The following is a 12,666-nucleotide window of genomic DNA, read 5'->3' on the forward strand; positions in this document are numbered from 1 at the left end:
TTAAGATTATTATTATTATTATTATTAATTATTATAGCGCCATCAATTCCATGGCGCTTTACATGTGAAAGGGGTGTACATAATAGGGACAAGTACAATAATCCTAAACAAAACCAGACACAGACAGGTACAGGAGGATAGAGGAGAAGAATATGTTAGATGTTAGCGATATGTAAAAATTAAGATTATTATTATTAATTATTATAGCGCCATCAATTCCATGGCGCTTTACATGTGAAAGGGGTGTACATAATAGGGACAAGTACAATAATCATAAACAATACAAGACACAGACAGGTACAGGAGGAGAGAGGAGAAGAATATGTTAGCGATATGTAAAAATTAAGAATATTATTATTTATTATTATAGCGCCATCAATTCCATGGCGCTTTACATGTGAAAGTGGTGTATATAATAGGGACAAGTACAATAATCATAAACAAAACCAGACACAGACAGGTACAGGAGGGGAGAGGAGAAGAATATGTTAGCGATATGTAAAAATTAAGATTATTATTATTATTATTATTATTATTATTATTATTATTATTATTAATTCCGAATCTGAACTCTGTTTTTTTATTAAATGTTTGAACACCGAACCTCGGGTTTGCTAATCTCTACTCTTCACAACTGATGATCAATTTGATTAATTATATTAATGTCTACTTTACTTTACTTTACGACCTCTATCCTCCTGTACCTGTTTGTGTCTTGTATTGTTTATGATTATTGTACTTGTCCCTATTATGTACACCCCTTTGACATGTAAAGCGCCATGGAATTGATGGCGCTATAATAATAAATAATAATAATAAATAATAATAATACTTTTGCACACTATGGATACTTTCGAATAGAAACAAATTCTCTACGTCTTCACTTATTGTTCACCTAATTGCATTTCTATCATTGCTATCATTAGTCCTACAATGTAATTATGATTGTGCGTCCTCCTATGTGAACATCATGCTGTAACAAGCGGGGAGGGGGGGAGGAGGGCTGGCTGCTGCAAATGCTCCCTGTCCATTACTTTCCCACACTGGGATGTAATTGTCAGGAATGAGCAGTGTAAAGTGAACGCTTGTTTCCCCTTTAAGATTGAGTGACTCCAGGCTGCCTCCTCCTCCCCTGGTGACACAGCAGTTGTAAATGTCCTATCAGTAATTTAAAGCCCAGAGACTCCTCCTTGAAGTGAGCACTGTGGGCTGATGGAAATGTAGTGAGCAGTCTGAGACAGGCACTGGGTGAATCATTAGCCAACTGCCTCACTGGGATGCTTTTGTCTGGAGTCTAAAAGGAAAATATATACATTTACATAGACACTGCAATATCTACTTTCCTCCTGACTGTATCTTTTTATTTTGGGGTTTTACCAATAAACCAAAGTGGATGTAATATCTGGTGGATCTCCAGTCCAAAATGCTGCTGGTTTCCCAGCGCACAGAAGCACCACGCATGGAGCCCTATATACCAGTAAGTAACAGGCAGTGCCTATAGCTAGACCTCTCCCTAAAGTGTCATTGTATCTGATGCAAGTGTCATTGTACCCCATCATCCCATATGACAGCCTCCAAGGCTTGTGAATTGGACCATGAAGTGTCAGTCAATCCAAAGTGCAGTATGTATCTTAATGGGTTATACAGCGGTGACTCCAGCAGCCAAGTGTGATGGGGAGAGGGTCGGACATGATTATAGGGCTTGTCATTATATAATGAGCATTACCAGACTAAACAATTGTCAAAGCGTGACTGATCAGATTGGAAGAGCAGCTATTATGGCCGGATTGTCTTATATAATGTGCAGCACAGAACAAGGACAGCTGCGCAGTGCCTGGATTATTGATAGCCAGCTCCTTTATTTTACAGTTGCAGTGTTACTGAAATAATGTCTGAATGATCCTAGATTAATGCCACTGACTGCACAGGGAGGGGGTGCACTAATAGGATTAAAATTTGCCAGAAAGCTGTGTAAACAGAAGGGTCTGCCTTATGCCCCTAATGATTTGGTGCTGTAAAATAGCCATCCTCCTCTGGCTACAATGGCTAGTATGTAGCACCCCGGCCTTGAAGGGGTTACACCGCCCAGACTACATAGGGGCTCGCACCACACTGTACTACGGTGTACTATGGCACCAAGTGTCTCATTCAAAGTGTGCGGAATGGGCTGGGAGTGCTACATGCAGCCTATTAATCTGGCAGCCACCATTACACAGTAATAGGCGGAATGACTTCATTTGATGCTATTCTGTGCAGGTCACAGGTCATCGCAGTGTCACCAAGAATTAATAGAGCACACGGCTGTCCAACTGCAGTGCAGAGCTGCGCCTAGCCATGTTATTAATTGTAATTAAGCTTTTTCCATGTTTGCGCTTCCATACATGAGTCGGATCAATGAAGCATGTGTTAATGCACCAGGTACACCCCTCCATAGCCAGTTATTGTTATCTTTTGTAAGCTAAAGACTTTGATAAATGCGCCGCCTCCTCTCCTTTGGTAAAGTGACACCTGCCTAGCAGACTCTTATTGTCAACCAGTGGCCAGACAGGGGCTGATGTGCCTGAGCCTCTGTCCAGCAGGGGCTGATGTGCCTGAGCCTCTGTCCAGCAGGGGCTGATGCGCCTGAGCCTCTGTCCAGCAGGGGCTGATGCGCCCGAGCCTCTGTCCAGCAGGGGCTGATGCGCCCGAGCCTCTGTCCAGCAGGGGCTGATGCGCCCGAGCCTCTGTCCAGCAGGGGCTGATGCGCCCGAGCCTCTGTCCAGCAGGGGCTGATGCGCCCGAGCCTCTGTCCAGCAGGGGCTGATGCGCCCGAGCCTCTGTCCAGCAGGGGCTGATGCGCCCGAGCCTCTGTCCAGCAGGGGCTGATGCGCCCGAGCCTCTGTCCAGCAGGGGCTGACGCGCCCGAGCCTCTGTCCAGCAGGGGCTGACGCGCCCGAGCCTCTGTCCAGCAGGGGCTGACGCGCCCGAGCCTCTGTCCAGCAGGGGTTGACGCGCCCGAGCCTCTGTCCAGCAGGGGCTGACGCGCCCGAGCCTCTGTCCAGCAGGGGCTGACGCGCCCGAGCCTCTGTCCAGCAGGGGCTGACGCGCCCGAGCCTCTGTCCAGCAGGGGCTGACGCGCCCGAGCCTCTGTCCAGCAGGGGCTGACGCGCCCGAGCCTCTGTCCAGCAGGGGCTGACGCGCCCGAGCCTCTGTCCAGCAGGGGCTGACGCGCCCGAGCCCCTGTCCAGCAGGGGCTGACGCGCCCGAGCCCCTGTCCAGCAGGGGCTGACGCGCCCGAGCCCCTGTCCAGCAGGGGCTGACGCGCCCGAGCCCCTGTCCAGCAGGGGCTGACGCGCCCGAGCCCCTGTCCAGCAGGGGCTGACGCGCCCGAGCCCCTGTCCAGCAGGGGCTGACGCGCCCGAGCCCCTGTCCAGCAGGGGCTGACGCGCCCGAGCCCCTGTCCAGCAGGGGCTGACGCGCCCGAGCCCCTGTCCAGCAGGGGCTGACGCGCCCGAGCCCCTGTCCAGCAGGGGCTGACGCGCCCGAGCCCCTGTCCAGCAGGGGCTGACGCGCCCGAGCCCCTGTCCAGCAGGGGCTGACGCGCCCGAGCCCCTGTCCAGCAGGGGCTGACGCGCCCGAGCCCCTGTCCAGCAGGGGCTGACGCGCCTGAGCCCCTGTCCAGCAGGGGCTGATGCGCCTGAGCCCCTGTCCAGCAGGGGGTGAATGTGTGTTTTAGTGGGTGCTGAGCTCCCTGGGATTACTTGATGATCATTGTGTGCCTTGTATTATTATTATTATTATTATTATTATTATTATTATTTTTTATTATAGCGCCATCAATTCCATAGTTACATGTGAAAGGGGTGTACATAATAGGGACAAGTACAATAAACAAAAACAATACAAGACACAGACAGGTACAGGAGGAGAGAGGACCCTGCCCGCGAGGGCTCACAGTCTACAAGGGATAGGTGAGGATACAGTAGGTTATGTATGCATACGGATGTGGCAGCAGAGTTGAGTTTGTGAGGCTGTAGCAGAGCCGAGTTTGTATTTTGAACCAAATCGCTCAATGCTTAAATATACGATCCAATGTAAACCGATTCCTGACACTTATCGCCGCCCAATCCTGCTTTTTTGCTACATTCGAGCACGATTTATAAACAGAGGCGCCGGTATTTATAAATATGCATGAAAACGCTCGGAGATGGACGAGCCGCAGGACCGATCGTGCAGGGAAGACATTTTTCGCTACTTTCTGTCACTAATCCCATTAAGATCACAAATGGTTGCTTAAAGGGAACAATGGATTGCAGCAAATATTGATGAGATGGACCTGGCATTTCATTGATCCGGCAAGGAACGTGTTAATAGTCGGTGTTTTCTGCAGCACATTGCACCCAGGCCAGGAGAAATAGATTTTGTTGCAAGGAAAACACCCCCCAGCCTCCAGACACAGTGTGGGAGCTCGGGGCTGGCTCATGTTTTTTAAAACTGGTTTGTTTTCCCCCACCCACTCATTGATTAACCCATGAATGGCCGCTGTGTACAGTGAGGCTCCGGGCTGCACAGCGAGGAGCTGCATGGCCGTCGGCACAGCGAGGGTTAAAGCTGTGATTCCCCAGCCGCCTGTCCTCTAGAAGTCAGTGGCAGTTCATGTCAATCTATTGTGTACATTATACCCGCACATGGCGGCAGCAGCCTGGGATCAGGACTCAGAAGCGGTCTATGTAGAAGCAGCCTCCTCGCTCAGGTCTGCGGCAGCCTGCATTGTTCCTGCACACCCCAAGAGCTTACACTCTTCACAACTTACCCACCTGTTGACTTCAGAAGGGGGCTACAGTTTATGCAATTGTTTAACCTTATTTATCCAACCTTAAAGTTAACACTTCGTCTTTAATAGTTTTGAAAGGAAAATATTCCTATATCTTGTGTCAGCATAGTGGTCTATAATAATATAATAATATTTATTCATTTACATAGCGCTATTAATTCCACAGCGCTTTACATACAATGGCAACACTGTCCCCATTGGGGCTCACAATCTAAGGTCCCTAACTGTATGCTTTTGTAGTGTGGGAGGAAACTGGAGAACACCTACACAAACTCAAGGAGAACATACAAACTCCTTGCAGATGGTGTCCTTGGTGGGATTTGAACCCAAGATCCCAGCGCTGCAAGACTGCAGTGCTAACCACTGAGCCTACTGCAAGACTGCAGTGCTAACCACTGAGCCTACTGCAAGACTGCAGTGCTAACCACTGAGCATATTGCAAGACTGCAGTGCTAACCACTGAGCCCTTTTGCAAGACTCCAGTGCTAACCACTGAGCCCTCTTGCAAGACTGCAGTGCTAACCACTGAGCCCTTTTGCAAGACTGCAGTGCTAACCACTGAGCCACCGTGCCACCCGTCTATAACTTATTTATTTGCAATTTATGATGCCTTGCTAATAATTCCATCACCTATAGACATGCCCTGCTAGGGGCCATGAGGACTGGAGGTGAGAATCCCAAGTGATTTTAAAGGGGTTGTCCACTGCTGTTACATTGATGGTCTATCTTTGGGATAGGTTGGGGCCTGATGCCCAGCACTCCGCCAATCACCTGTTCCTGGAAATGCTCAGCTCTGGAGCTGCTCCATCTTCTGATAGCAGCTGGGTATGTTTGTATATACATATTTATTCATTTATATAGCGCCATTAATTCCACAGCACTTTACATACATTGGCAACACTGTCCCCATTGGGGCTCACAATCTAAATTCCCTATCAGTATGTTTTTATATACATATTTATTCATTTATATAGCGCCATTAATGCCACAGCACTTTATATACATCGGCAACACTGTCCCCATTGGGACTCACAATCTAAATTCCCTATTAGTATATCTTTGGAGTGTTGGAGGAAACCAGAGTACCCAGAGGAAACCCACGCAAACACAGGGAGAACATACAAACTCCTTTGAGATGTCCTTGGCCAGCACGGTGGCTCAGTGGTTAGCACTGCAGTGTTGCAGCGCTGGGGTCCTGGGCTCAAATCCCACCAAGGACACTATCTGTAAGGAGTTTGTATGTTCTCTCTGTGTTTGCGTGCGTTTCCTCCCACACTCCAAAGACATACAGATAGGGAACTTAAATTGTGAGCCCCAATGGGGACAGTGTTGCCCAGTTGTAAAGCGCTGTGGAATTAACAGCACTAAATAAATATTATTATGTCCTTGGAGGGATTTGAACCCAGGACACCAGTGCTGCAAGACTGCAGTGCTAACCACTGAGCCACCAGGCCACCCATTCAAATTAATGGCAGGCGGATGTGCAGTACCTGGCTGCAGCCACTATCAGTTCCGGAACTGAGCTTTTTCAACCACCTGCTACTGCTGGCAGCACTAAGAACAGCTGACAAGCGGGGGTGTGGGGGAGTTGGACCCCAGCCGATCAGATATTGATGAAATATCCTAATTAGACAACCTTTTTTAGGATCTCTCAAATTTGCATTAATAGTACATGTAAATAAATATAATTTTATCTACATTTTGGAATCAGGATGTCTGCACCTACATTATGCTGCTTTCAGATTAGAGGGCAAAAACCTGGTGAGAGAGTCCTTTTAACAGAACAGAATACAGCCCCAAAGAGTTAAAGGGAATCTGACACCAGGTTTTTGTTTCCCCATCTGAGAGCAGCATAATGTAGAGACAGAGACCCTGATTCCAGCGATGTGTCACTTACTGAGCTGTTTGCTGTCATTTTAATAAAATCAATGTTTTCTCTGCTGCAGATCTAGCAGTTATACAGAGCTCATAAATATGTTGGACTACCTGCAGCACACCAAGTAGTCCTGTAATGATAATCTCCTGCTGATTAAACAATGATTTTATCAAAATTACACTAAGCAGCTCAATAAGTGACACATCGCTAGAATCAGTATCTCTGCACTTACGTTATGCTGCTCTCAGTTTAGAGGGCAAAAACCTGGTGAGAGAGTCCCTTTAACAGATTTAGCTCTGCTACATGTGCAATATGTTGCTGAACTGCAGCCCCCAGCATAGCACAAACGATGATTGGTTGTGTAACTGGAGAGTTCTGAGTGATCAGTTGAAGACATGTTTTTATTTGTTTGTTTGTTTGTTTTTAAAGACCTCCAGACCTTTCGAAGAACGTTTTGTCAGATTAGCGATGAAAGTGTTGCTACCTCCTTTTACTTGTCCGGTGCCAGCAGTGCCTGTAGGAATGACCTGGATGGTTTGTGTAGAAGGGTTGTGTGCAGCAGCGCCTCCCCTCCCGTCCCCAGGTCTCAGCGGTGCCAGGCCCTGGGATCTCAGGCTTGGCTTTTGTTAGTGTGGCATCCTGCAGCTAATCCCTCTTGTCTATATCTGGAGAGCGGAGCCAATTCTTATTTACACTCCCATGGAAAATGGCCTGGCAGTCATGGAAATAAAAAAATGATTGTTTTTTTTCTTTTCCTTCCTCTTTATTGCCGATAACGTCCTGAACATGGTATCACAGAGCCACTTATTATATAAGCCTATTATTGAAAAACACAATGAAGGATGCTATGTAATCCATGATTGTATTGATGGCGATTATGGGCCGAGCGGTCACCGGCAGCGCACCTAACATCTTCCCAATATATTCCTCATACCGGACGGAGGACTGCAAACCACTGAGTGAACCCAATGTCAGCGTTTCCTATTTATCCCATTGGAAATCCTGTATTTTATTATGGTTTTGGCCACAAAATACCTGGCCATACACATTAGAAACCTGTCGCATTCAGGCTATGGCAAATTCTCCCGACCCCTTCCCTGGAAATGTATCTTGGCCAGTCGTGTCCATACTCCGTATGGGAAGAGAAGAAAAAATTGCTGCCAGTTACCTCTGGCGGCAGCTTATATTCTCTATGAACAAAATGATTGGACATATCCAAATCCATCAGCCCAATCCTTCTCTCCAGAAATGTGCCGTAGATAGAGTAATAGACCATTTTCACTGAAAGATTACCATGAATGGGTGTTTTTAAAGGGAATCTGTCACCAGGTTTTTGCTCCCCCATTTGAGGGCAGCATAATGTAGAGGCAGAGACCCTGATTCCAGCAATGTGTCACTTACTGAGCTGTGTGCTGTCATTTTGATAAAATCAATGTTTTCTCTGCTGCAGATCTAGTAATTAGGCTGGGGCCACAGGGGATTAGTGCGATCCCCTCGCATAACACTCGGCTCATGCTGGCAGTACAGCAGAGCCGAGTGTCATGCGAGTGTCCCTGCGACTGAGGTCCAACCGTGCGAGCGGACCTCAACTGCGGGGGCTGGCCGGCACTCAGGAGGGGAGGGCCGGCGCTGAGGAGGGGAGGGAAGGATTTATCTCCCTCTCTCCTCCGTAGCCGGCTATTGTTATTCGCGCCCTGCACTCGGGGGAACACTGGTGTAATGCGAGTGCGGTGCGATTTTTCTCTCGCCCCATAGACTTGAATGGGTGCGAGAGAAAGAGTCTCGCATTACAGTCTCAGCATGCTGCAATTGTTTTCTCGGTACGATTAGGGCTGAGAAAATAATCACTCATGGGTGCTGACACACATATTGGTCCGAGTGGAATGCGATTTTTTTTTTTTTTTTTTTTTTTTTTTTTAAATCGCACTCCACTCGCACCAATTTTCATGCCGTGTGGCTCAGGCCCTATACAGAGCTCATGAATATGCTGGACTACCTGGCAGCACTCTAAATAGTCCTTTAATGATGATCTACTGCTGAATAAACAGTGATTTTATGAAAATTACACTAAGCAGTCCAGTAAGTGACACACCGCTGGAGTCAGGATCTTTGCCCTACGTTATCCTGCTGTCAGATTAGAGGGCAAAAACCTGCTGACAGATTCCCTTTAAGAACGCTTGTTTCACAATAATCTAGCCATTTTACCAGGCAGCAGCCTGATACGCGGTCGTTTCGTGCCCCAGGTCATCCCTATGTACATGAACATTAATCCTCCATACATATCACCCTGCCAATCCTATTGCTATCAACAAGCTAAGGCAACATTCAAGTGGATCTGTCACCAGGTTTCACAATACAAACTGACTGCATTATTACGTAGATCTCTTAGATGCGCTGAAACTGGTGTATTTACTTTGAAATCTATCTCAGATTGTCTGTATAATACTGATATTGAAAAGAACATTTTCCAGCTATAGAGTGAGAGAGCTCAAGAGACCAGGTGTACTCAGTTTCTGCCCACCCAGCATGACTGACTGACAGCTGCAGCTTGTACTGAGCAGTGTGAGATCTCAGCAGAGAGGAGGCACACTGAGGAGCTGTCAATAAGGATAAGTAGGCAGAGACTGAGATGAATTTTTATAATAATAATAATAATGTATGCAGCAATTTTCATATGGATCTTTATCTGTTATCCTCATCGGTTTCAAGAGATCTATTCAATAATGTATACAGTTGGTATTGTGAAATCTGATCACCGATCTGCTTAAACCTAACATACAGTATGTATGGCCAAATTTATAGTGTATGGGCTCTGAGTAGTGTTGAGCGGACCCGGATCCGCAAAATCCGGATCCGCACAGTTTGAGAGTCCGATCCGAGTCCGACCAGTACCCGGGATTCAGGGTGCACGATCCGGATCTCTTTCTCTTTCTCTTTCTCTTTCTCTTTCTCTTTCTCTTTCTCTTTCTCTTTCTCTTTCTCTTTCTCTCTCTCTTCTCTCTCTTTCTCTCTCTTCTCTCTTTCTCTCTCTTCTCTCTTTCTCTCTCTTCTCTCTTTCTCTTCTCTCTTCTCTTCTTTCTTCTCTCTCTTCTCTTTCTTCTTCTCTTCTCTTCTTCTCTTCTTCTCTTCTTCTCTTCTTCTTTTCTTCTTCTTCTCTTCTTCTTCTTCTCTTCTTCTTCTTCTCTTCTTCTTCTTCTCTTCTTCTTCTTCTCTTCTTCTTCTCTTCTTCTTCTCTTCTTCTCTTCTTCTCTCTTTTCTCTCTCGTCCCAGATCCGGCTCCCCATTGATTTACATGGACGCGGATTCCGGATCGGATCCAGACTTCTACGGCAACCCGATCCGGATCCGCCGGACCCGGATTATAACCGATCCGCTCAACTCTAGCTCTGAGTAAACTTACCGCAAATTATTTTGAGTTTTTTTCCTAAAAGTATAACTTTTGAAATTTCTGAAATGAAAATCTGTAACAGGGCTCCACGACCTTTCTTGTGCCATTTTATAAGTATCGTCCATGTAGCTGAAAGGTCTCTGGGAACTCTTAGGATAGGTATGGGGCAACCAGACTTATCAGGACAATCCCTATATGAATAGTACATTTACATGAAATCCCTCTGGGCCATGCTTCCAGGAGCCACAATGGGGAGCCACTTGTAGACTTTAACCTATGATGTATTATTTTAGTGGTCACCATATGTCGCAGGCTGGGACTAGCTTCCCACAGTCAGCTGACTACTGTGACAGCTCCTTTATTAAAGGGGTTTTCTATAGTAAAATATTCCTGTTAAATACCAATTTATTAATATATAAATGTTCAAAACAAGTCACCTGGCTATAGTTAATGTGGACAGACAAACTATTGTTTCCTTACATATGTCTCAAAGGAAGCGATATCGCGTTTCCCCGAAAAAAAGACAGGGTCTTTATATTATTTTTTTTTCTTCCAAAAGATGCGCTAGGGCTTATTTTCAGCAAATGGCTTCTTTTTTTCCCATGAACAACAATCTACATTTATTCTTGAGAAAAAAAAAATAATAATTTATTCAAATATAATCAGGTCACATTCTGGAACATCAACATAACTCTCCAAATGTATCTATTTCCAAAAAATCAGAAGGCAGCCCTCCCCACTTTTCTTTCAAATAAAATCTTCTTTAATGGCCCATATCACAGGACGTTTTGGTCAAAGGCTACCTTTTTCCAACATCTATCTATCATGTATCTATCTATCTATTATCTATCTATCCATCTATCTATCTATCTATCTATCCCTCTATCTATCTATCCCTCTATCTATCTATCCCTCTATCTATCTATCCCTCTATCTATCTATCCCTCTATCTATCTATCCCTTTATCTATCTATCCCTCTATCTATCTATCTCTCTATCCCTCTATCTATCTATCCATCTATCCCTCTATCTATCTATCTATCTATCTATCTGTCTATCCCTCTATCTATCTATCTGTCTATCCCTCTATCTATCTATCCCTCTATCCCTCTATCTATCTATCTATCCCTCTATCTATCTATCCCTCTGTCTATCTATCTATCTGTCTATCTATCTGTCTATCCCTCTATCTATCTATCTATCTATCTATCTATCTATCTATCTATCTATCCCTCTATCCCTCTATCTATCTATCCCTCTATCTATCTATCCCTCTATCTATCTATCCCTCTATCTATCTATCCCTCTATCTATCTATCCCTCTATCTATCTATCTATCTATCCCTCTATCCCTCTATCTATCCCTCTATCCCTCTATCCCTCTATCCCTCTATCCCTCTATCCCTCTATCCCTCTATCTATCTATCTATCTATCCCTCTATCCCTCTATCTATCTATCCCTCTATCCCTCTATCTATCTATCCCTCTATCCCTCTATCCCTCTATCCCTCTATCCCTCTATCCCTCTATCCCTCTATCCCTCTATCTATCTATCTATCTATCTATCCCTCTATCTATCTGTCTATCTATCTATCCCTCTATCTATCTGTCTATCCCTCTATCTATCTATCCCTCTATCCCTCTATCTATCTATCCCTCTGTCTCTCTGTCTGTCTGTCTGTCTATCTATCTACCGTACATACGCAACATCGCTAGCAACATCGCTGCTAACGAACAACTTTTGTGACGTTGCTAGCGATGTTGCTGTGTGTGACATCCAGCAACAACCTGGCCCCTGCTGTGAGGTCGTTGGTTGTTGCTGAATGTCCTGGGCCATTTTTTAGTTGTTGCTGTCCCGCTGTGAAGCACAGATCGCTGTGTGTGACAGCGAGACAGCAACAACTAAATGTGCAGGCAGCAGGGAGCCGGCTTCTGTGGAGGCTGGTAACCACAGTAAACATCGGGTAACCAAGAAGCCCTGTCCTTGGTTACCCGATATTTACCTTTGATACCAGCCTCCGCCGCTCTCACTGTCAGTGCCGGCTCCTGCTCTGTGCACATGTAGCTGCAGGACACATCGGGTTAATTAACCCGATGTGTGCTGTAACTAGGAGAGCAAGGAGCCAGCGCTAAGCAGTGTGCGCTGCTCCCTGCTCTGTGCACATTTAGCTGCAGCACACATCGGGTAATTAACCCCATGTGTGCTGTAACTAGGAGAGCAAGGAGCCAGCGCTCAGTGTGCGCTGCTCCCTGCTCTGTGCACATGTAGCTGCAGCACACATCGGGAAATTAACCCGATGTGTGCTGTAGCTAGGAGAGCAGGGAGCCAGCGCTAAGCATTGTGCGCTGCTCCCTGCTCTGTGCACATTTAGCTGCAGCACACATCGGGAAATTAACCCGATGTGTGCTGTAACTAGGAGAGCAGGGAGCCAGCGCTCAGTGTGCGCTGCTCCCTGCTCTCTGCACGTGTAGCTCCGTGCGGTGGTAACCAAGGTAAATATCGGGTTGGTTACCCGATATTTACCTTAGTTACCAAGCGCAGCAGCTTCCACACGGCGCTGGGGGCTTGTCACTGGTTGCTGGTGAGCT

At 46.3% G+C, this 12,666-nt stretch overlaps 1 protein-coding gene across 1 annotated transcript in view; it reads left to right on the top strand.

Annotated features, from left to right (window-relative positions):
• Positions 1 to 1,203: 1,203 nt before the first annotated feature.
• The window catches only part of MAMLD1 (mastermind like domain containing 1), a 303,225-nt gene continuing 291,762 nt past the window's right edge, over positions 1,204 to 12,666 (top strand). The window contains exon 1 of the mRNA XM_075323789.1: positions 1,204 to 1,477. Coding sequence (XP_075179904.1) covers positions 1,424 to 1,477 — 54 coding nt within the window. The 5' untranslated portion in view covers positions 1,204 to 1,423. The remainder of the gene's footprint in view (positions 1,478 to 12,666) is intronic.

Source organism: Anomaloglossus baeobatrachus, chromosome 9 (genome assembly GCF_048569485.1).
Source record: "Anomaloglossus baeobatrachus isolate aAnoBae1 chromosome 9, aAnoBae1.hap1, whole genome shotgun sequence".
NCBI lineage: Eukaryota > Metazoa > Chordata > Amphibia > Anura > Aromobatidae > Anomaloglossus > Anomaloglossus baeobatrachus.